Here is a 26,169-nt window from a genome sequence, read left to right on the forward strand (position 1 = left end):
TCCAAGTTAGCATCATTTCCTAGACAACTACAATATCTTAACATAACCTTTAGTGTCCCACACAGCAGCCAGAATAATTTTTTAAATCTGATTGTATCACTACCCTGTTAAAAATCCCTCAATGGCTGTACAGGATTCTTAGGATGATATTAAAATCTACAATGTGGCCCTCAGGACCCTCCTCAACACGGCCCCAGTCAATCCCTCTGGCTTTAGTTTCGTGTCCTTCCCCCAAGCTGTCTGTACTCCAGCCACAAAAAACTCACCATATGCTCTTTCCAGTCTCAGGCTCTCTGCACACGCCATTCCCTCCTCCTGGGATGGCGGCACTGCAGTCCCAGCCTAGCTATCTCCTCCCACTTGGCTTAAATGGAAACATTTTCTAATATACTCTCATTGTAGAATGTACTTCTTCACAGTGTTCTTTCCTGGGTAATTAGACAACTACAATAATTAATTTCTTAAATTCTTTCTAATTCCAGAATGCAAGTTTCATGAAGCCAGGGACTGAACATGCCTTGTCCTTTAATGTACATTTGCCCTGCACCTATCTGTTAAATAAGTAGGTAAATTCTTTCTCAAGTCCTTGATATTATATGAGTAATCAAACCTCTTCCTGCCTACACTCCAGAAACGAGAGGGCAAAGAGACACAAAAAATGGTCCAACAAATGCCAGGTCACTTCAGGTTTCCTCATCTCCAGGAATTTAATGACCCTAAAATTCATTCACAAGAGGAGAAGACCTATAAATCATTAAGAATGAGACATTTCAAGAAAGAAGCCCAGTGCTTCCCAAATACTGGTGATAAACCCAAATCGGTCCGTGACCAAGTCTTCACTGCCGTGTCAGATAAATTCCTCATTGATCAGTCTTGGGTGAATGACACCCAGCTTGAACGTAAGAAGGCCTGAGCACGAAGGAGATGCTGTAGCCCATTCATCAGGTCCAACAGCCAGACGCCTGACGCTCCTACCACCTCTCCTGAATGGTCCTGTGTGGAAGAGGCATGGATGGCTGGAGGAGTGACGAGAAGGGGCTGCCATGGGTTCTAGAATTTAGTAAAACAAAATTGGGAAAGCCATTTCCATTCCTATCAGGATAAATAAGGGACAGGGAAAGATTAGCAACGGCTGTCTGAATCAGCCTCCAGCGAGTTTTCGGAATCTTTATCATTCTTTGGAACCCCAAGCTGGGGAAACACTGCCCTAGCTTGTGCCTCTGGCTGTATCACCTCTGATTCACTGCAGAAGGGAACACCTGAATCGGAACACAGCTCCATCAACCCCACCTTATGAATCTGCGATGGGCCGAAACTCCACCGGTAAGATGCTAAAAACATAACAGAAATGGGAGTTAACTCCAAAAGCTCACGCCAGGCCAGATGAGATAGTTCTTTAAACTCCGTTATTCCTTCTACAGAGAACTTAATAAAGAAAGAAGACTTAGTCTCACAGGAAAAAAACACCCCCAACCTAGTCAGTCATTCATCTGTGTGGACGGCTATTAGCACGGTATTGAAATTCAGACAGTCTCCTGCTGAACCTGGCGTGGAAAAATGTATTTTTAAAAACAAAAAAGCAAGTTGTGGTGTCCACTCAGAAACTGAGGTAGTGAGGTGAAAAGTTGTTAAACAACAACAAAAGTTCTTTTTTTCAAAACTAAAAAAAAACAGAAAAGCCTAGCCTACCCTTTTAGCTCTAATTCCAAGGCAGTGTGACTAGATCACAAAGCCATCATGTGTGACCACCACCAATTCGCTGCCGCGTCCCACTTTCACCCTAAGCCATCTAGACAGCAAAAGATGGGATCCCCACCAGTCCCCATCCTGCCCCACCTGTCCCCACCCTGCCCCACGTGTCCCCACCCTGCCCCACCAGTCCCCACTTTCTAGGGCAAAAGAGTTCAGCGTTCACAACAAAGTGTCCTATAGATGCAAATAGGGTGGGAAGACAGGGGGTAAATAAAAGCATTAGCACAAAATACAGGGAAAATTCAATGGGTCTTAAAAAATTATAGGACACAAAGCTGATGCAATTATGCATCATACTACATTTCTGGGGACAGCCAACAACGCTTGACTAAATAAATTAATAATAATGAACCCGATTTAAAAAATAATAAAAAGCAAGAATAGCTGCAATTGTGAATTGCATAGTGAAGAATTAAACTTCAGCCAAAGAGCTCTGGCTTTTGCCCTTGCCTGCTTGGAGGTCCCTGGCATGTCCTCCTGCCTGACAGGAGTGATTTGTTTGCTTGGGGGCTTTGGTCACCGGAGGACACTCTAACAACGTGATTTACGAGGAAGCTTTGGGACAGGCTGTATGGCTGTATCACTTAACGGCAGCCATGCTCGCAGCATGTGATGGAGCCCCAGTAAACACCTCCGGGTACCAAAGGCTCGGATGAGCTCCCCTAGTTGGCAATACTCCGTACGTATTAGGCAATACTTATGTCCCTGAGGACGATGGGAGCTTTGTGTTCGGAACCTTCCTACTTTGCCCCGAGTCTCGTCCTTCAGCTAGTTCTAATTTGTATCCTTTCGCTGTAATGCAACTGCAGTGATGAATAGAGCCTCTCCTGAATTCTGAGTCATTCCCAGGAGTCATCAAGCCTGAGGGTGGCTGTGAGGACCTGCACGTTTGTGGCCAGCTGGTCTGCAGCGATGGCAGCCCTGGGGACTGGCCCACCCTCAGCAGAGCTGAGCAGGGGCAGAGAAAAACCAGGGAGGAACGGCTGCGGAGGAAAGCAAGCGGCTACCAAGAAGTCTGCAAGCCCTGCAAGGTGGCAGCCTCCCCTGGCCCGAAGCGGGCGGCAAGGGAGAGCAGGGGCTTGTACCATCTCGCCAGTGTCTCGCCCCAAAGCGCCGACTGCCAGGCACGTGACTTCCCAGAGCAAGAGAGGGCGAGGTGCTCTGCCAGGAGTGGACGCCCGGGAGGGCCGGAAGACGTCGCATACCCTGGGGAGGTCCTGCCAGGCCTTCCAAAGAACTCACAGGGGAGGCGTTTGGGTGCCCGTCACTTGTGGGCAGTTGGGGCCAGGTGATCTTATCAACTAGCAGGAGACTCCGATAGGGACCAGGGAGGGGACAGCGGCCTCTCCCTCTCTCCCTCTCCCTTCCCTAGCACTCCTGACAAGCTAGAGCCTGGAAGAGGCACTGCCCCAAAGCAGACCACGCGGAGAGAACACGAACACCACCTCCCCACTGCAGGCCCTCCCGCCCTCCTGCCCGCGGGAGACAAGAAATTCTGCACTGAAAACGAGATCTTATTTAAAGCAGACAGACTTTTGGAAATGGAGAGTATGACTAGGGTATTAAGGAATCTGTCCCAGAGATGGTCAAGAGCCTCTGCTACCCAGAGATGAATCCAGTCTGACTAACCACAGTGACTGGGGGAAAATGAAGCTTCGTGCTGACACCCTGCCAGACAAAGCCTGCTAAATAAAGCAGCCGCAAAACGTGGGCTGACCCATAAAAAACTGCCAGTATTTGACCATATGGAGCCCACAAAAATGGCTACTTCATAGGACTCGAAAAACAATGCATGAATATTTTCAAAATATTTTATTACAAAAAGTTCCAACACACAACAAAGGTGAACGAATTTTACGTAGGATATCCGTGTATGCGTCACTCAGATGCTACAATTAACATTTTAGTATCTGGCTCGTGGCATGTCTATTCATCCCTCCATATCCATCTGTTAATCCATTTTATATGTCTAATACATTTCAAAATAAATTACAGACATTAACACACTTCCCCTAAGTACTTTAGCTTCTATATCCTAAACCACAGTCCAATATTTATCATTTTTACATACAATTTACATAAAATGAAATGCCCTAATTTTAAGGGTACGTTCCCTGAGCTTTCACAAAAATATATACTGTGTAACCCAAATCCCTATCAAGACGCAGACACTAAGGCCATCCCTAAGTGCTCTCACGGCCCTTTTACCATCCACATTCCACACCAGCCCCAAATGCTGTCCTGCTTTCTTTTCACCGTAGGTTAGTTTTGCCTGTTCTTGAAATGTCATAAAAATGTATCAATTTTATATATTTTTAAAATATATCACCAAATTGGAAAACGTTGAACCTCGACAGGGTGTCCGTGCTTTACGTCCTGAAGTGTGACGTCTACTGCAGCACTTTTCCACGATCACTGGACCTGTGACACAACCATTCACAGAAGCCACGTCACTGGCTCAAGCACTGTGCCAGCGAAAAGCACAGCCGTGAAACCGAAGTCCAGGATGTCAACTGAATGTCTGTTAGTGGCAGACTTCACAGAGGAAAAGCAGGACAACTTTGATTACTTTAAGGACTATTTTCATTCGCTCCCATGAGTCACAAAAAGTTTCCCAGCTAGTTATGTTCCCCTCAAATTCCACGGGATGGAATAAATCTAATGCCTCTGCCACCCAACAGCCCTGCCAAGACTTCAACCTCTTCTTTCAAAAACCAGTGTACTTGTGTTTTTATCGGCATGTCTTCCCCCAACTTCCCATGACTCACACATTTAAAGTACCGGTCTGTTGTAAAGGAAGAAATCAAAAAGTGTCTCTTTACTGTGATTTTCACCTTATCCATACCTCGTAAGAGCTACAGAATATCACAAAAAGCAACACATTTTAGAGGAAAGGCATCTGGTTTACTTGTGAGACTTTGTGGGAGAAAATCTATTTTAATAATAAAAAAAAAAAATCTTTAAATAAAAGAGAGACCGACAATTCAAAGGTGGAGGTGGCTGTTTAAAGGGTACCATTGGAGTAAATTAGGAAGATTGGACTCCGGGCTTTAGTTAACAGTGCTGTGAGTAGTGTTAAACTTTCTGCGTGTGATAATTACATTGTGGTTATGTAGCAGCATATCTTTGTTCTTAGGAAAAACGTGCTGAAGAATTCAGGGGTAGAGTATCATGATTTAATTAAGTGGCTCAGCAGCAAAATGAATGAATAAATAAAATGGGGTGTGTGTGTCTAGAAAGACCAACAGAAAAGGCAAAGGCATCAAAACAACTGGTGAATCTAAACGAATTTTCTCATAACTGTCTTGAAGGTTTGAATTTTTTCACACTAAAAAGTTGGGAAAATCCAGATTTCAAGGCCCATTCTAGTCCTAAAGAATCAGATACTCCAGAGGGTAAGGGTTAAAAATCTGAAATGTTAAAATCTCCCAGGCTGGGGCTTCCCTGGTGGCGCAGTGGTTGAGAATCTGCCTGCTAATGCAGGGGACACGGGTTCGAGCCCTGGTCTGGGAGGATCCCACATGCCACGGAGCAACTGGGCCCGTGAGCCACAACTACTGCGCCTGCGCGTCTGGAGCCCGTGCTCCGCAACAAGAGAGGCTGCGATAGTGAGAGGCCCGCGCACCGCGACGAAGAGTGGCCCCCGCTCGCCGCAACTAGAGAAAGCCCTCGCACAGAAACGAAGACCCAACACAGCAAAAATAAATAATTTAATAAACTCCTACCCCCAACATCTTGAAAAAAAATCTCCCAGGTTAATTCATGATTGGATTCTGGATAAGTAAAAAAGTTTAAAATTTCCAAACTTCAAGTTTTGAGGATGCTTCTGGAAGACTCTCAGAGGAATCTCAACAGGGAGTGCAGTCAGATAATACCGCATCACTGCTGCATTCCTTAGGCTTGAGAACCCTACTGTGACCTTAGGAGACTCACGGGGAAGGAAGCAGTAGTTAAGCCCGTTAAAATGTCATGGTGACTAACAGGTTACCTTCAAAGAGGGAAGGGAGGGAGGGAGGGAGGAAAGAAGGAGGACAAAGAGAGCAAACGTGACCAATTGCCAGCAGCTGGTAAATCCAGGTGACGGGTACACGAGCCTTTCAATGTACAAATCTTTTTGCTGTTAAATAGGCTTGAAAGTTTCAAAACAAAAGGTTGGATAAACATAAAAATAAAAACAAAATTAAACTGATTTAAAAATAAATAAGAGAAATAAATAAACAAACAAATAAATAAGTAAGTAAGTAAGTAAGAGAAATCAAGGATCGAGTCAGTCCTAAACCCAGCAGTAATGAAAAGAACACCGATTCTGCCTCTGGCCTCCAACTTACGACAAACCCAAGGTGAAACGGTCTCCTCCAGGCAAGTTCTGCCCACAGACCTCCATCTGCTGGCTGGACCTTTCCACCGAATGCCCTGCGCTGTGCCTCCCGTTCACCTGGGAGTACGAGCCTAACTCCTCTGCAGCCTCCTGACGGGGGCTGGGGGAGGCCTCCGCGGGGGCCAGCGTCCCAGGATGCTCGCACCCCCCCCCCCGACACCGGGCTAACACTGACACCCTCGGCCCAGGGCCTCATCGGAAAGGCGCTACCCACACCCCGCCGCCGCCGCCCCCCCCCCCCATAGGCAGGCCCTACAATTCCGGATGCAGCCCGCCCTACACAGGGCGGGGCGTCCCCCTCCCTCACCTGGCCGCCGATTACACCCCCGTGCAAGGGGATTCCCTGTCAGACACATCAAGCGGGCAGCACTCCCTGAGGCCGCGAGCAAGTAAAAAACCCAATCCCAACAAAACAAAGCACTAGGCCTTCTGGAAAACACAGCTCCTGCTTCAAGCCGCCTGTCCCAGCTTATCCTCAGCAAGGAGCTCATTCTGCAGACGCGCGCCGCCACGTCAAAGTCCGCCTTTCCAGTCAGGCTGCCTGCGTGGCCCGGGACTAACTGCCCTCACCCCCGGGCCACACACTACTTTGAGACATTAACTGGGCCGGACGCCCTGAAAACTGACATCAACCCACGAAATCGGCGCTCTGTGGGTCCAGTGCTGCAGTCAGCTGTCACAGGACAGATGCTTTACCATCCGAGGCCCAGGGGGATTCTCCGAGGTGGTGCTGAACACCTTGGTGAAGTCAGGAAAGATTGTATCCTGATCACTTGTCCAGAAAGCTTATCAAAATGCACCGTGAGAGGCTTCCTTGGTGGTGCAGAGGTTGAGAGTCCGCCTGCCGATGCGGGGGACGCGGGTTCGTGCCCCGGTCCGGGAAGATCCCACGTGCCGCGGAGCGGCTGGGCCCGTGAGCCATGGCCGCTGCGCCTGCGCGTCCGGAGCCTGTGCTCCGCAACGGGAGAGGCCACAACAGTGAGAGGCCCGCGTACCGCAAAAAAAAAAAAAGTTACCTGTGTGGGCTTCCCTGGTGGCGCAGTGGTTGCGAGTCCGCCTGCCGATGCAAGGGACGCGGGTTCGTGCCCCGGTCCGGGAGGATCCCACGTGCCGCGGGGCGGCTGGGCCCGTGAGCCGTGGCCGCTGCGCCTGCGCGTCCGGAGCCTGTGCTCCGCAACGGGAGAGGCCACAACAGTGAGAGGCCCTCGTACCGCAAAAAAAAAAAAAAAAAAAAAAAAAAAATGCACAGTGAGAACCTACACTTAGTAAACCTGCCGTGTCTTTTCTATCCACTGAAAAATAAAATTTTTGCTTCTTTTTTTTCTAAACATCTTTATTGGAGTGCAATTGCTTTACAATGGTGGGTTAGTTTCTGCTTTATAACAAAGTGAATCAGCTATACTTATACATATATGCCAGTATCTCCTCCCTCTTGTGGCTCCCTCCCTCCCACCCTAAAATTTTTAATTCTAGAATTTGCCTAGGATTGTCATGAGACATCAGTTTAGAGTTGCCCTGAATCTACTTTTCTTTCTTTAATACAAATGGGCCAGTTGTCCCTCGAGTGTCTTTGTCACCTCTTCTAATTTCCATGATTCCACAGAGTTTAACTGCCCAGAAGACGTTAGCTGGGGCTGTAGTTTTGAGAGTCCTGAAAAGCCTTAGCTGGTTTGCATTTTAGTCTTCCTTTCCCTACTCCCTGAACCACTCACACTTCGTTCATCGGAGCATTTACTGCTCTGCAGCCCATAGGACAGTGACCTTCCCAGAGGCTGGTGTCAGATTTGACTGCTGTATCCCCTTCCCACAGAGCACAGGACCTGGTACAGAGTGAAACTCATTAACTTCACTGGACAATTTACATGGTATTCCCACAAAAAAACAACGCAAATATAAATATTTGGGGGGCCATCTAGATGGTAAAGCAAATATAACATACACGGAGCATTCTGAAAACAAAACCGGACCACAGTCTGGTTCTGGGTGAGGGACAGGAAGGGCCAGGGCAGGTCCAGCTACAACCTCGTCGGCTTCGTCGACTTGGCTGCCCTCTGCCCCACACCCCAAGTCGGTCCCTTTCCTCCCAATCCTGCCCCGGTTCAAAACCAAGGTGATGGTCAATGTCACCACCTGTTCTGTTCAGGTGCCCCCTAACTCTGCTCTCACTGACTCATTTTTACTCTAACCTCCCTCTCTGACTGAGGTCACCGGGAACAAAAGTCACCATACACCCCGCTTGCCATCCTGCGCTCAGGCTGCATGCACAGCAGCAAACTGTTGCAAATAATGGTCTCTTGGCTGTGTTCCAGAATAACCCAGCCAGGCTGCTGCCAAAGTTCCTAGGGAGTATGACCCAATGAAATCTGACCAGCTAAAAAGGCTGAAGTCTCAAAGCTTTATGCCGGTTCCCGAGAAGCTAACGTTCAGGCCGAAAGCACAGGTATGCTTTTTTTTTTTTTTTTTTCTTAAACATCTTTATTGGAGTGTAATTGCTTTACAATGGAGGGATAGTTTCTGCTTTAACAAAGTGAATCAGCTGTACAGCACAGGTATGTTTTACCGGTGCTGCGCTGCCTGGGGTCCCTTCCCTAGCAGTGGTTAAATATTTGTAATACCATCTTGGATAAAAGTCTTGTTCTAAATAGAACATTTCTCCTCAACTTGTAGTTTGGATCAGCAGAATAAGCTTCTCTCAGCTTTATAAGCTACTGTAAAGATTTAAGACACAAAATAACCAAAATCACAGGATGGTAAATTTTAAAAGGCTTCCACAGTTTTCTGCATGCACCTGAATATGCATTCATTTGACAAATACTCTTGAAATCCCTGCCCTGCACTATAGCAATGAACAAGAGAGGCCACTTAGCTTACAGTCCAGTGGAGGAGAAAAACAAATAAAAATAAATTAAAAATTCATTTTGGTAAGTACTATATTAGGGTAAAAGAGTATATGGACACAAGAGGGAGGGGATATGGGGATGTATGTGTATGTATATGTACAGCTGATTCACTTTGTTACACAGCAGAAACTAGCACACCATTGCAAAGCAATTATACTGCAATAAAGATGTTAAAAAAAAAGAATATATGGGACAATGTGGATGAAAATAATCACTTGGGAAGAACCATCCTCTTCAATTTCAAGATATATAGCATTTTGAGGGACAATCTTCTTTATAAATGTTAGCACTGTTCATATTTTTTATTTTTTAATTAAAATTGACAAACTTTAATCTTAAGTCAAGAAGGAAATATTGATAATTCTTACAAAAGAATTTTAAAAGCCAAAACCGAAAAATAAAGGGAACAAAAACTTAGCAGGTATTTTGGTATTCACATAAATAATTTTAGTCTATCTATGAGTCATATTTAAGAATAAAGTGAGGGGAAATCAAAATCTTGCAAAGTAAGCAGAGTTTTTCTAATTTCACAAAATTCGGAACAAATAAATGCCTGCTTTGGTCCAACCCTCCTCCCAATCAGAATATACAAACTCTGAATGCTCCCTACTGGCCTAAGTACTACAATGCTGGAGCTACCAGCAAGGACTTAAGCGATTTAAACAATTCTCCACATCTTAATAATTTTTATTTCTTTAGCTCCAACACTTATAAACATCAAGAGGACTTTGTGATCTGTCTTACGGCCCATACCATAAACCTAAAAAAAAAAAATCCACCTACGCAACAAATAATTTTGGAGCACTTACTACATTCAAGGCAGCGTAGAAGACACAAAAACACAGCCTATATACTCCCAGTGCCCTTTTGATCTATGAGGGGGAAGTAAAACTTTTCCCTGTATTTGTTCATTCTAACATTTACTGAGCACCTACTACACCCACTCATTTAAGCACTGGAGATAAAAAGAAAACGAAACATGGTGTTTACTTACACCAAACATTAGGAGTAACTCTCCCAACCCTAACAATTACTCTAGACCAGGGTGAATAAACTGTGACCCATCTCCTATTTTTGTATGAACCAGGAGCTAAGAATGGTTTTCACTTCTTAAATCAGTTGAAAAGAAATCAAAAGAAAAATGTAATAACATGACCATGGGACCACAATGCTGACCCCTGATCAGAACAACTGTGGCAACCCCTCCGCAGCCAGCGATGGTGAGGCAGGCAGGACTGAGCCAAGGAGCCCTGCTCTAAGCAAAAGAGAAAAAGCCCCCTTCTTCTGCTGAGCGTGACCAGGGAAGCACGCGTTCCCAACGGCTGCCGACTGCCATCCTGAACCCCAGAGGAGCCAGCCTCACCTACGCTGGGAGGGCGCGTGCCCTGAGGACATTTTGAGCCGCTGATCCTACCACATCTGGTATGATCATATCTCATCTTTTTAAATGAAATCAGTTCCTAAACTCTTTACGGGAGTTTGCGTCTGATGTCTGTTCCTCACACAGGGCTGCCCTTACAATCAAGCAAGAATGAAAGAAAACTGATCATCACGGTACAAAAGAAAATGTCTGTTTTGGTCGTGGTGGTATCACCCATATAGAATTAGTGTAGTTAGGAAACGCTTACTACGTGTCACTTTGCAGCCAATCCTCAAAAGTATGATATGAGTATTATTATCTCCGTGTGAAAGATGGAGAACTATTTAAAGATGCTTAGGGAGGTCGGTTGACGTACTGAAGGTTAAAACTGAGTGACGGCGCTAGTCCTTGGGTCCAGTTCAGTCTGATATTTTGTTGTCAATGATTGGGTCACACCTTCATCTGCTGAAGGAACCCGTGAATCAATGAGGATGCTAAAACAGTTGACTGCAGAGGGCGCTACAGAAGCTCGCGCTGGGGGAGGGGGAAGTGGGTTGCAAAACCCAGTCTCTGGGGAGACGATGAAGTGAGAGTGAGAAGAACTGATGGAGGGGCTGCATCTTGAAGGACGTACAGGAGCCACATAGGGAAAGAGAAAGTGAGGGGCTGTCACGGAAGAAACAGCAAGTGCGCATGCCGAGACTAGGGAGAGCGATTACATGCGGCTTACTTAATGTAAATATAAAGAGAGCAAGGCTGAGAACGGCTAGAGAGGGTAAGAGAGGCCAAGACCGTGCAGTGCCTCCTCGATGGAGGAGGCACTAAAAGCAATCCAATGATGAAAGCCAAGTCTTTTCAGCAAATGGTGCCATAACAACGGGATACCATAGGGAAAAACAAAAAACTAATCCAAAATTGATTTGAGATGGATCATAGACCTAAACACAAAAACTAAAACTACAAAACTTCTAGAAGAAAATATGGGAGGATAGCTTTGTGACTTGGGAATAGGAAAAGCTTATTAGACAAGATACAGAAAACAAAACCATAAAAAAAAAAAATCAACGTTAAAAATACTCGCTCTTCAAAATATTTTATTTAAAAAATGAAAAGGCAAGCTCTAGACTGGGAAAAATATTTGCAATATATATACCTGAAAAAACTTCTATCTAGAATATATAAAAATTCCACGTCAATAACAAAAGGACAGAAAAGCAATAAAAATGGGCAAAAAAACCTAAACAGAAACTTCACAAATGAAGATAACAATGTATATGGCCAATAAGCACAAGAAAAAGTACATGACATCATAGTCATCAAGGAAAGACAATTTTAAACTACAATGAGAAGCCACTGGACACCCACCAGAATGGCTAAAATTAAGAAGACTGACAACCCCAAATGTTGGCAGATATAGAACAACTAAAATTCCCACACACAGTGTTGGTGAGAGTTCAATTAAATTGTATAACCACTCTGGAAACATTTTGGCAGGTTTTTATTTTTATTTTTTTAATAAAACTAAATGTACACCTACCCTATAACCCACTAATTCCTCTCCTGGGTATCTGCTCAAGAGAAATGAAGAAATATGTCCACCAAAAAAAGAAAACATACTTCTCCAATATTACAATATTCATAGACTCTTCTTCATATTAGTCCAAACTAGGAAAAGCTCAAGTGTCCATCAATAAAAGAATGGATCACACGTTGTGCTATGGTCACACGATGAACTACCTGGCAATGAAAAGGAACGAGGTTCTCATACCAGCAACACGGATGGGCCTCAAAAATACGCTGAGTCAAAGAAGGCTTACACAAAAAGTACTCACAAAATGAAGTTCTAGAGCAGACGATACCAATCTACAGTGAGAAAAGTTAGCACAAGGGTTGCCTCTGAGGGCTGAGGTGGTAGCAATGAAGAGGGTTGAGAGAATTTCCTGGAATCATGGAAATATTCTTCATCTTATGTTGGGTTACACAGATGTATACATGTATAAAGACTCCTCAAATCATACACTAAGATTTGTGCAATGTACTGTATGATAACATTACCTCAGTGGGGGAAGGGGGCAGGGGACCGTAACAAATGTTGAGCTCTAGTAACAGGCACACACACGTGTTTAGGAATGAGGTATACTGATGTCTACATCTTACTTTGAAATGCATAAAAGAATAGATTAATTGATGAGTAGGATATAAAGCAAATATATGAAATGTTAACCACTGTAAAATCTGGATGGGATCATCATACAATTCTTTTAGCTTTGGTGTATATTTTAAATGTTTCCTAATAAAATGTTAGTTTAAAAAAACAAAAAGTAGGGCTTCCCTGGTGGCGCAGTGGTTGAGAGTCCGCCTGCCGATGCAGGGGACGCGGGTTCGTGCCCCGGTCCGGGAAGATCCCACATGCGGCGGAGCTGCCGGGCCCGTGAGCCATGACCGCTGCGCCTGCGCGTCCGGAGCCTGTGCTCCGCAACGGGAGAGGCCACAGCAGTGAGAGGCCCGCGTACTGCAAAAAAAAAAAACAAAAAAAAAAAAACATAAAGTAATAAAGTACTTAGGTGAAATCTAATAGAAGAGGTATATCACTTTTGGATAAAATTGTAACAGTTCATTGTAAGACTTAAATAAGTAGGAAGTTACACTATGTTCGTGTACAGGAAGACTTTATATAAATGTGTATTTATCCCAAACTGTTCTATAAATTCAATACAATCCCAGTCAAAATCCTGAAATGTTTTCATGACACTTAACTAGATGAGCAGATTCTAAAAGGACACAGGCAAGGAAATGTCCAAAAACATCTAGGATAATAATGAAAAAGACAGGGCAGAAGAACATGCCCAATTCCACAAGCCAGGAACAAAACAGAGCCACGGGTATCTACACACAAGAGGTGACACAGCAGATTCGTGTAGAAAGAAGACACTTCCATTACTGGTACAGGAAATTTTCATTATCCATTCCTTAAAAATATTGAATCAGATCCCTACCTCACAATATATACAATAACATCGACACCCCATAGTTTAGACATCTAAACATGAAAGGCAAAATTGAAGATATTTTATAGAAAAAAGGAGAAAATGTTTTATGATCTGTTAGAAAAGATGTCTTAAATAAAGCACAAACCATAAAGTAGAAAACAGAAAAATGCTATTATCAATATATTAAAGATCTAAAAATTCTGTTCAACAAAGTATACCACAGAAAATGACAATGTGAATAATCACAGACTGGAAGAGGCCCTTTATCCCACAATCAAATGGTTCAGGATAAAGAAAGCAATTCTACAAATCAAAAATTAAAATTTAAAAACCTAAAAAATATAGGTTATATGTAAACGATTCACAGAAAAGGAAACTCAAATAGCTATCCTCACTGGTAACCTCACTGGTGATGAGGTAAATGCAAGTGTAAAACACAAAATGCTACTTCACACCCACTAAACTTGCAATAGCAATATTAAAGGTGACTGAGCGTTGGTAATATGGTTGCACCATACAGGTAGCTATATTCATGGGGGGTGGGAGTGTAAAGTGATATAACCATTTTGGGGTGAAAAAAGGGTAATACCTAGTGAAGTTTAATATGTGTATTTTCTATGACCCAACAATTCCAATCTTAAATTATGCTCTGGAACAGGGGTCCCCAAACCCCGGAGCCACAGACCAGGACTGGTCCGTGGCCTGTTTTACGACCGCCCCCCCATCGCTCACGTTACTGCCTGAGCTCCGCCTCCTGTCACATCAGCGGCCACTGTGAACTGCGCCGACGAGGGATCTAGGTCACAAGCTCGTTATGAGAGTCTAATGCCTGATGATCTGAGGCGGAGCCGAGGCAGTGAAGCTAGCGCTGGGAACAGCTGCAAATACAGATGATCGTTAGCAGAGAGGTGTGACTGCACAGAGACCATAATAAATCAACTGCTTGCAGACTCATATCAAAACTCGATCCGTGAGTGACAAGTGACAATTAAGCCGCATCTGGTGGCATGCTTTAGAGCGGCAAGTGAGTTGATGTACTTCAATTGTACAGCTGCATCTGGTGGCAGGCTTTAAGTCAGAATCCGACCCATATTTTAGTCCGCACGTAGCCTGCCCGTTATTTCATTCACCGCTTCCATCCGCGCCTCCTTCCCACGCTGTGCACTCGTCTCAGTCACAGCTTTGCTAAGCCCACAAGCTAACCCTGGCCAAAATCAGTAAAAAAAACAAACGTCACTGGAGAACTTCTTTGAAAAGGGGGAAAGACCCAATGATGAGGTAGCAGAAGACTCTAAGACTGCCAACAAAAAGAAAGCTGCATTTAAAAGAAAACACCAATGGGCTTCCCTGGTGGCGCAGTGGTTGAGAGTCCGCCTGCCGATGCAGGAGACACGGGTTCGTGCCCCGGTCGGGGAGGATCCCACATGCCGCAGAGCAGCTGGGCCCGTGAGCCGTGGCCGCTGAGCCTGCGTGTCCGGAGCCTGTGCTCCGCAACGGGAGAGGCCACAACAGTGAGAGGCCCGTGTACCGCAAGAAAAAATAAAATAAAATAAAATAAAATAAATAAAAGAAAACACCAAGAGTCCTACTTAAATTACGGGTTCATTGCAACAGGTGATTCACATTCTCCAAGCCTGTATAATACGTGGTGACCTGCTATCCAGCGAAGCCATGAAACCTTCAGAAGTGCTTCGCCAATGGAGACCAAGCACCGTGTATTAAAAGACAAGCCTTTAGAGTTTTTCAAAAGAAAAAAACGTGAACACAAAGAACGGAAGCAATTATTAACAGCCACTACTTCACGCTCTCAGCGTCTGCACTGAGCGCATCGTCCTGGCGGCTGACCGCATTGCTAAAGCTAAGAAGCCCTTTACTGTTGGTGAAGAGTTGACCCTGCCTGCTGCTAAGGACGTTTGTCGTGAACTTTCAGGAAAGGCTGCAGTTCAAAAGGCGGCACGTGTTCCTCTTTCGGCTGGCTAGCACCATAACTAGATGAATTGATGAAACAGCAGAGGATACTGAGACGCGATTGTTCGACAGGATTAATGAGTCCCCGTGGTACGCAATCCAGGTTGACGAGTCTGCCGACGTTGACAGCAAGGCCACAATGCTTGATTTTGTGCGATATATTTTTCAGGAGGACGTGCACGAGGACATGTTATGTGCACTTTTGCTGCCAACCAACACCACAGCTGCAGAACTACGCAAGTCTTTGAATGATTACGTATCAGGAAAAGTGAACTGGTCATTTTGTGTCGGTACGTGCACGGACAGCGGCTGCCATGACTGGACGGCTTTCTGGTTTCACTAGTCGGGTCAAAGAAGCAGCTTCTGAATGTGAGTCTACGCACTGTGTCATCCATAGAGAAACGCTGCTAGGCTGAAAAATGTCACCTGAACTTAACAACGTTTTGCAGGATGTGATTAAAATTATCGACCCCATTAGAGTACATGCCCTTAACTGCACACGTCTCTTTGCGCAGCTCTGTGAGGAGATGGACGCAGAACACACACGTCTTCTCTGATACACAGAAGTGACATGGCTTTCTAAAGGCAGATCACTGGCCAGAATTTCTGAGTTACGAGAGCCACTCCAGAGATTTCTTTTAGAAAAACACTCACCACTGGCAGCACATTTCAGTGACACAGAATGGGTCGCAAAACTTGCCTACCTGTGTGACATTTCCACCCTGCTCAGTGAACTCAATCTGTCACTTCAGGGGAGAATGACAGCTGTGTTCAAGTCGGCAGATAAAGTGGCTGCATTCAAAGCCAAACTGGAATTATGGGGGCAACGAGTGAACATTGGGATTTCTGACATGTTTCAAACATCACCAGAGATTTTGAAAGAAACTGAGCCAGGGCCTTCTTTCTCCCAGCTGGTGCATGATCCCCTATCTCAGCTTTCAAAAGAGTTTGAGCATTACGTCCCAACCACAAAAGACCCCCGAACTGGGAAGGAATGGATCCGCACCCCCTTGGTGAATAAGGCAGGTGAACAGACTTCCGTGCTAGAAGAGGATCAACTGCTTGAGATCACAAATGACGGTGGCCTTAAAGGTATGTGTGAGACAACTTCAAATCTCCACACGTCTGGATTAAAGTCAAGACGGAATATCCTGAGATTGCCACGTAAGCGCTGAAAAGCCTGCCTCCGCTTCCAACGTCCTATCTTTGTGAAGCACGGTTTTCTGCGGTGACAGAGACCAAAACGAGATCACAGAGTAGACTAGACACAAGCAACACACTTCAGGTGCCTCCCATCAAGACGGGACCATCTAGTTGCAGGAAAACAAGCTCAGGGCTCCCACTGATTCCGCATTATGGTGAGTTGTATAATTATTTCATTATAGATTACAATGTAACAGTGATAGAAATAAAGTGCACAATAAATGAAACGTGCTTGAATCATCCCCAAACCACGCCCCTGCCCCCTCACGCCGCGTCTGTGCAGAAACTGTCTTCCATGAAACCAGCCCCTGATGCCAAAAAGGTTGGGAACTGCTGCTCTAGAAAAACACGTAGACGTGTATGGGATAGACAGCTCTACGAGTGTTCAGAGAAGCAGTTTCTGAAAGAAGACAAATGAAAACAAAGTGGCCTTGTACTCCAAAATGGCTAAAGAAAAAGCAGCAATTTCATACAGTGAAGAACTATATCTGAAAACAAAGAGCCAGTTAGGTACAATCTCAAACAGTGTCGAATTAATGTGCTAAGTATGAACCTATTCATAAAACTTTTAACATGTGCTAAACAAGTGTATATGTATGTATATATATGTATATATTTACGTTTCTATACATAGGGATATAGATATACTTCCTCAGCAATTTTCGTATATATGGCATTTAACAGCAGATATATTTTATGCAAATGGATATATAATATGCAACATAATATTATACAACATATATTACATATTGCAAAGAAATGCATGACAATGGTTATCACAAAATATTTAAGAGCAGCTGGAAAGGGATAACACAGGACAGGAGAAACCAAGAATTTGGTAACATTTTACTTCCTCATCTGTATGGTGGATACGTGGTAACCACTGCATTGCTCTTTGTATCTCTGTAAACGTCTTAACATGTAATATTTCAAACAGATACAGTTTTAAAGAGCAGCACATAGAACTATTTGTGTTCTGAAAGTTAGAGACGGCACGCTACCAAAAAGCATAAAGCATGAAACAATTTATAAATACTTTATAAAATTCAGTAAGTGCCAGCCATTTTACTCAAATTGATTTGATTCAAAGAATGGAAAAGTTAAATGTTAGGTATTCTTTCAATAAACACTCACAACACAGATTTTTACTTTCATGTAAGGGAAAGAAATTAACTTCTAAATAAAATTTACCTGTGAACCTAAGACCAATCAAAGGCTTTCCAGGAGACCAATTCAGGAAAACTGAATTAAAACACAGTGTGAAAGATAGTGTGAGAAACTGTATATTAGTAATATAATAAACTAGAACCAGAAGTTAGAGACAGGAGAGAACAAGACAGCACCGAGTCTGCACTAGGGAAGGACAGCAAAGGCTGTCAAACCTATATAAGATATGAGAAATGGCAGCTATACAGTACTGGTGATAGAACAAAATTATTTTCTCAAGTCATATTTTCTTACTCAAAATTAAGACTGTTGCTTGCTGGCCTCCATACAGAATGAGCCACAGGGTTAAATCTGTAGGAACACATGCAGGAGAGAAACGCTGGCACCTCTCCAAGTACAGCAATAATGGTTTGCACTCTAACCAGACACTCTCCTGCCCACCACCCCCAGTCCCACCTGCGTTAGAGCACAGAGAGCCTCTATGGCAAGCAGTCATACTACAGCCAGAACGACTAGGCAAGCCACCTGGTACTCGAAGGGGGCCAAAGAACAGCCCCAATCCTTCAAACGATCTTATGTAACTATCTTTTCTAAAGATTTATTCACCAAGTAAAAATGCTGGACAGGGTGTGGAGAAAAGGGAACCCTCTCTGCACTGTTGGTGGGAATGTAAATTGATACAGCCACTATGGAGAACAGTATGGAGGTTCCTTAAAAAACTAAAAACAGAACTCCCATACGACCCAGCAATCCCACTACTGGGCATATACCCTGAGAAAACCATAATTCAAAGAGTCAAGTACCACAATGTTCACTGCAGCTCTATTTATCATAGCACACATGGAAGCAACCTAAGTGTCCATCGACAGATGAATGGATAAAGATGTGGCACATATATACAATGGAATATTACTCAGCCGTAAAAAAGGAACAAAATTGAGTTATTTGTAGTGAGGTGGATGGACCTAGAGTCTGTCATACAGAGTGAAGTCAGTCAGAAAGAGACAAACAAATACCGTGTGCTAACACATATATATGGAATGTAAAAAACAAAACAAAACAAAACAAAAAACGGGGTCTGAAACACCTAGGGGCAGGACAGGAATAAAGATGCAGAAGTAGAGCATGGACTTGAGGACGTGGGGAGGGGGAAGGGGAAGCCGGGACGAAGTGAGAGAGTGGCATGGACATATATACACGACCAAATGTAAAATAGATAGCTAGCGGGAAGCAGCCGCACAGCACAGGGAGATCAGCTCGGTGTTCTGTGACCACCTAGAGGGGTGGGATAGGGAGGCTGGGAGGGAGACGCAAGAGGGAGGGGATATGGGGATATATGTATACGTATAGCTGACTCACTGTGTTATACAGCAGAAACTGACACAACATTGTAAAGCAATTATACTCCAATAAAAATATTTTTTAAAAAATATTTATTCACCAAGTAAGCTCAAAATTTCCTTTGAGTCTAACAGGTTATCTACAGCAAATCTGTCCTCAGGTGTCATCAATCTGATGAGAACTAAATTACACTTGCTGATTTGCCATTAAAAGACATCCACATCAGCCAGAGGTAAACAAGACACACCCTTGAAAAACAAATATTAGATGCAGGCCGAATGCCTGAAGCACCCTCATTAAAAAATAATAACGACTGAGGAGGAAATACCCCCTGGACTCCCAGCACCACCAGGAGAAAGTGAAATGGCTAAAGCACTCGACTCTGGAACAGGTGCCCCTACAGTGGCACAGAGATGAAGCGAAGGAAGAAATGAACAGGCACGGATGCCGGGGCAGCAGATACTGAAACACAGGAGCCAGCCCGAGCACACTCACGTCTCCTGACAGATGGCTGACGCTTTCCCCAGATCTCTGGGTAAACTGCGGAGGGGTTCTATGCACACACAGAATTTATTAAAGGGAAGTGAATTTTAAAATGTTCTGTATCTTAGTACAGAATGAAGTCAAACCACGTGGGAGATGCAGAAGTACCCAAGACACAAACTAAGGTGCATATTTTCATGATATTAAAACAGGGTGGGGCTTCCCTGGTGGCGCAGTGGTTGAGAGTCCGCCTGCCGATGCGGGGGACGCGGGTTCGTGCCCCGGTCCGGGAGGATCCCACGTGCCGCGGAGCGGCTGGGCCCGTGAGCCGTGGCCGCTGCGCCTGCGCGTCCGGAGCCTGTGCTCCGCAACGGGAGAGGCCACAGCAGTGAGAGGCCCGCGTACCGCAAAAAAAAAAAAAAAAACAGTGTGAGCGAGTAGCATCAAAAGATTGAACTATATCTCAGCTCCAGTAACAGAAGATAGCACAGACCTGGGGGAGGGGTTAGAGGGTAAATCAGCAACTTGAAGGGAGGTGTGCAGATGGGATACTTACACCCCCGGAGGCAGACAGAAGTGTGTCAAGTGATACTCAGAGCCCAGTATAAACATGACCTCTAGAACATCCACTTCGCTTAAACAGATGCTACACAATATAACAGAAAACGATTTCTTTAAATAAATCATAAAAACGTTTCAAGCGTGCAGTAGCCTGCTTCGCTCTACAGCCTTACATATTCTCCGAAGTTTTATACTCACCTTTACCATTAGAGGTACTTTAATGAAAAATCTGAGGAACAGGAAGGCATGTAAAATTGATTTTAGGGCTATCACAACTCTGAATAATTCTTTCCCTTGGAGACCAGGATTAGAAATTTTGAGTGACCTGCCACACGGTTCTTAAATGGACGAATCCAGGTCATCAGACTTTCCCAAACTACATTGTCTTTCTGGAGAAAATAAGGTTTATTCTACTGGGACCAGAGAACGCAGGGGCAAAATTTCCAATACTAACTAAAAATAGAGTGGATAGCCCACATGATCCTTTATCCAACTTACCCTGTTGGTAATCAGCTGAAAATCAGAACCTCTCATTTCCTAGTAATCTCTCTGAGACACACGATTTTAGAGCAAAGCTAAAGTATGGAACTCTCCTTTTACTTCCTAAGCCAAAAACAGGTTGTTAAAATTGTGTTCAAGAATTCCCTCAGAACATTTCTTAGCCCTTGGTTTCATACAATCTGGCCAGGTGGTCAAAACGCTGTTCATCTGAACACAAAACAGCACACAGTTCTTACAGTGGAACAATTATGGCCCTCCTATGTTTTCATTCTAGAATGACTGACTCACGGAGGATTAAGCAACTGGCCCTAACTGACATTCTCTGGCTAAAGAAAGGGAATCTCACTAAGGCCTCCTCATTCAAGGGAGCCAGAAGGCAATCAGCAATGTATTGTATCTGTTAATTACTAAGTAGTCTAAGAAATACTAAAAGTAAAAAGGAAGGAAAAAAATTCTAGGTGATTAACACCCATCAAATATCTGCAAATGTATAAATTTTACAGTCTATCAACGCACTTAGTTCTGAATACAATAAGCCTAAAGAAATAAGACTGCTAGGGGCCAACTCTTACTACTAAATCCGAAACCTTTTGTTAGAGATTTTTACAGAATTAAACAGCAGTGGCTGAGCAGTTTTTAAGTAGATGTCCATCAATGGTTTTGAGTATGTACAGGGCTGATTAAATTTTAAAAACTAGTTGGTGTTACATAACCTGAAGCTTCAAATTGAAAGAGGAAAAATTGTTCTACAGTGACACCTACCGGTAAAGCATGATTGTACTAGCACGACACTATTAGACAAAATAAACAGTCAGATGTTTCCATTCCTGTAGCTACAAGTTAGAAGCTACAGGGAAAGACTGATTGATACTCCAAAGGGAAAAGCTGAACAAAAACATTATACATACCAGTGTCTGTAACTACAAAATAAGTCTCAAAGCACATCATTATCCTTTTTAACCAAGATTTTCAAATCAAGAAATCTGAAAGAGGTTTCCCTTGGCCTCAACTGGCCAAGGGAACTCAAGATTTTATATGCAAGTTAAAGGTAAAATGTCCAATTTACTCGTGTTTCCTTTATATTTTAAAGACTAAAACTGGAAAAGGTAAAACTGAGCTCTGCCAAAAACTAGACATTTAATGTTTTCAATTTAAGTTGAAGAGTTAAACAAAAAACAGACACCTGCTTTAAAAATCCAAGTGTTATGTAAATCCCCAAGTCACAGTTTCAAAGCACCACTTTTGAAAAAAATGACCACCAAGATAAACAGAAGTCCAGATGGTCACATTTTCCCTAAAAGGCATGCTTCAAAGGACTGGGTCCTTTTTCCACTGTACTTTCATGCACAAATTTAAGAAATAATAATGTTTAATGTGACCGTCATCATCAACTTCAAACTCTCAATTCAAAACATCTGGGCTTCCCTGGTGGCGCAGTGGTTGAGAATCCGCCTGCCGATGCAGGGGACACGGGTTCGAGCCCCGGTCCGGGAGGATCCCACGTGCCGCGGAGCGGCTGGGCCCGTGAGCCATGGCCGCTGAGCCTGCGCGTCCGGAGCCTGTGCTCCGCAATGGGAGAGGCCACAACAGTGAGAGGCCCGCGTACCACAAAAAAAAAAAAAAAAAAAAAAAAAAAATCTCAAAAAACACACCATTTGAGCCCATGTACTTCTCCTCAAACGAAGATGTTCAAATATACTGTTTCACACATAATTTCAGTAAAAGAAAAGTTAATCAGTGGTATGACAAAAAGAACACTTTTCTTAAATAACTAACTAGGTGTCATATGCCACAGAGAACCAGAAGGAAACTTAAAAGATAATCTACTTTAAGATTTCCATAAAATCTTATAAAATTAGAGAACCTAAAGTCCAGTCCTATAATATAATGATCAAGTAAGAGAAAACCTGGGTTTAGTCTTGGATCACCCATTAACTAGCTGGGTTTCCAAGAAGTACACAACCTTTAATGAGCCAGACAATCTTTCTGGGCCTCACCGTAACGCCACAGCTACAATTTCTTCAGCTTCTCTGATTTCCCCAGCACATGGGATTGACTTGGGCATCCATGTTTACACATCAGTGACACAATAAATATAGCAACAAAAGAGAAGTGGCTCAATCTTTCCGGTATATCCTACTATAAGAAACCAATATAAATAGAATCACACTTTCACACTGCAATGTAACTGCTTACAACTGACAGAATCCTCAGTGCCTCCCACCTAGCGCACAGTCAGAACTCACCATTTACTCAAAAAAATAGCTGCGAAAAAAGAATGCTCATTATGTAACACGCAACAACACTCCAATGCCAACTCTCCGTTTAGGGATTTTTCTGGTACTACAGATACTTCTCTCTTTTACATGTTCTCTTTTATACACTATGTCTGTTTCATGACAATTATAGAATCGATGTGTAAAATACTTAAAAGGCTGTAGATCCTCAAATACAGACAGAACTTGCTCTAAAATGCCTGAATATGAAAGCTGGAATATATTCATTTAGGTCTTAACATTTCCTAAATGTATTACCTACCTGTTAAAACTGGTTTAGTTCTTGAACCACTGGGGGTGGGAATATAATACACACTTCCTAATACGAATTCCCAACAACAACAGGCCATATAATGAAGCAACTGCTTCAGATAGAGCTACCCCACTACCCAAGACTGCAAAGGACAAAATAGAACAAAGATGTGCTTTCCTTGTAAACAGCTACAGAAAACTTTTGAAACAATTAACATTAAAGTCTTGTTTATCAGCTTTCTCTGCTTGGTGCTTAAGCTGCGCAATGGGCTCTTCTCATTTAGAAACTTTAAAAAGGGTAGCCAGAGCTGCCTGAGACAGTGCATCTACCCGTCTGCCTGTTTAAGTCAACGGACTGGCATTTAAGGGCAAGCGGCAAAGGAACACAAACTTTTACTTACGCCAAAGGTAAATTAACATACGTGTTTTGAAATTCAAACTGTACTTTTTCTCTACAAATATTAGTTCTCAGAGGGTAAATTTATGCAACGATTTTAACTGCACTACCATTTAAATTTATTCATCCACTAATCAAATAATTTGTTGAGCAACTATTAAGGGCCAGACCCACTCTAGGAGTTGGGAATAGGGGTGAACAAGAAGGAGTGAGACAGGAAGGCAACACACGTGAAAATAAATAATGTCGGATAGTGGTAAGTGCCATTTAAAAAACAGTTCTTTTAAGTATGACTACAGTATTCTGATTTACTTTCTCGATACATATAAATACATTACTTATAGACCTCAGGAAACAACGAATCTAAAATCATTTCAAAAAAGAAAGTTTACAACTCACATTCAATACACACGTGTACTGCAGTTTCGATATCCTAACTATGAGTCAAAGGAAGTATAAAAGAAACCGAGAACCACTGAAATATGAGATGAAACAGATTTAAAACATCTGTTCTCCCTCTTTCCTGGATAAGCACATGGAAGAGAAAGGTGAATATCCAATAGATTTTTTTTAAAGACAAAGGGAAAAAACAGAGAAGCTCGCCCAGTATTCGCACCATAAGAAAGCTACATAAAAGCAAAAATATCTAAGATAATCTTCGAGAACATTCAGATCACTCCCACACACTCACCCCTGCAGCCCTCATAGAATATTCTCCTTTGAGTTGCTCTTAAAAGCTGCTGGTTTGGCAGGAACTTATTTTCTCTGACTTTGGCTCATTTCCAAACTCCTCAAAATATGCACGGCAAAGATAAACTGTTTCTCTTACTCCCATCACCAATTACACGGCAAGCCAAGAAAGAGTAGATCAATACGATCTCCATCTCGGCTGCGCAATGCAGGTGAAGGATCGACCAGGAAGGGGCTCCCCGGCGTGACCAACCCGAGGCCGCGGACCCCGCTCGGCCCGGCCCCTCCAGCCCGCCCGCCAGGCCCACCGAGCGCGGCCTCCGCCCCGCCGCCAAAGGAGGAACGACGCGGAGGATGGAGGAGACGCCCCGCGGCATCTGGGGCGGTGGACCCGCAGCGCCCGCCGCCCGGGCCCCATCCCCAGGGCCGGCCCCGGACCCCGGCCCCGGAGCGCCTCTGACCTCTCCGGGCCCCGGGGCTGCTGCTGCCGCCGCTGGTGCAGCTGCTCGGGCTGCTGGAACTGCTGCTGCTGCTGCTGTTGCCGCCGCCGCCGCCGCCCTTGGCATTCTTGCGCGGGGCCATCGCGCGCACCGCTGGAGCAGGCGAGGGGTGGGGGACACTCCCTCAGGGCGTGGGGGACGCGGGCGGCGCGGGGCGCGCTGACTGCGGCGGGCGCTGCAGCGGGTGCGGGCTGCGGCTACTGCAGCCGCGCGAGTGTCTCGGCACCGCCCGCAGCGCCTCTGAGGACTTTGGCCCGCGTGCCTCCTGCGCGCGCCCGGCTCTCGCGTGCACCGAGCCGGTGACTGCCCGCCCGACGCGAGAGCGCGCCGCTCTCCGGTCCCGAGGCCGCGCCCCTTCTCGCCTGAGCCACGCCCCCTCCCCGCCCACGGAAAGCTGAGTGACGGGACATGAAGCCAATTACAAGGGTTCCTATGAGGGGGGCGGAACTCGGCCGCGCTCCCCCACCCACTACAGATTTAGGGCTGTTCTGGCGCGACGCAGCCGCCTGCGAGCGCGAGCTGCTTTCGACTTTCCAGTCTGTCCCGGTCCTTTGGAACGTGGCAGACGTGGAAGGAGAGAGGGCTCTCGCGAGCGTTGGCGGACCCTGTACGATTGGGATGGGGCGGGGCGCGGGGGGCGGGACGGGCGAAACGTGTGCAAAGTCTGGACAGAGCCAACCTCCTCCCGGCCTTTCACCTGGAATTTTGTACATGTCCCACGTCTGTTGCACACAGACGCCAAGGGATGCAACCCCCTCTTCTTGCGAAAAAAATTGTATTTCGTCAGTATTAATGTTAGGACCTTTCTGAAATGGTGATGTTAGGACTAATTAAATGCTTAAGCCATAAGCAGTTGATCTGTTCGGTTTTAAAGCAGGACTTCACTTCGTTTGTGCCATCAACATTTTCAGACGATCTTAGTTAAGGGGTGCAAATGTAAATGTAAAGCAAAAATTCATTTTCTTGCCCTGCAGGGCACCCTCTGTCTGAAATCTCTCTCCTCGGAGCTGCCGTCTATGTTCCTCTTCCCTTGATGTCGCCAACCGTGGGTCCCCCGTGCAGTCGCAGATTTCCTGGGCCTTCAGCTGCTTCTGAATTCCACACATGGTCTTAAAAATATCTGGGTCCCTGGATGAGCCAGAGGGGACTTGAGGTCAGGGACGTCGTCATCAACTTTTAGTGTAGCCAATTGCCAGCACAATGCCTGGTGCGTAACAGAGAAGCCAGACATGCTTGGTGATTTGATACATTTCTGGTAACTGCTTAACACCTTGCCCTAATTCCTGACCATGTTTCCGAGCACCGCCTGGGAATGTCTCAAGAGGGCGGAGGAACTAGAGACATGGTTGCAGAGTGGCATCTGCTTTTATTCCTCTTCTCTAGCTAGCCCTGCCACCCCACATTGGCAGGTCCCTGGCCCCATCCGCCTCTTCCGATTCACAGAAGCCCA

At 44.8% G+C, this 26,169-nt stretch overlaps 1 protein-coding gene across 19 annotated transcripts in view; it reads right to left on the reverse strand.

Moving 5' to 3' along the window:
- ASPH (aspartate beta-hydroxylase) overlaps positions 1 to 25,081 on the reverse strand; it is a 232,136-nt gene extending 207,055 nt beyond the window's left edge. For 12 of the 19 annotated variants that reach the window (XM_067017979.1, XM_067017970.1, XM_067017972.1 and 9 more), the window contains exon 1: positions 24,681 to 25,054. In XM_067017979.1, coding sequence (XP_066874080.1) covers positions 24,681 to 24,801 — 121 coding nt within the window. In that variant the 5' untranslated portion in view covers positions 24,802 to 25,054. Of the gene's footprint in view, positions 1 to 24,680 lie in introns of all 19 variants that reach the window. The other 7 variants (XM_067017982.1, XM_067017973.1, XM_067017971.1 and 4 more) reach the window with 1 other exon arrangement.
- Positions 25,082 to 26,169: the final 1,088 nt, after the last annotated feature.

The sequence above is a fragment of the Kogia breviceps genome, chromosome 17 (genome assembly GCF_026419965.1).
Source record: "Kogia breviceps isolate mKogBre1 chromosome 17, mKogBre1 haplotype 1, whole genome shotgun sequence".
In the NCBI taxonomy this organism is placed as follows: Eukaryota; Metazoa; Chordata; class Mammalia; order Artiodactyla; family Physeteridae; genus Kogia; species Kogia breviceps.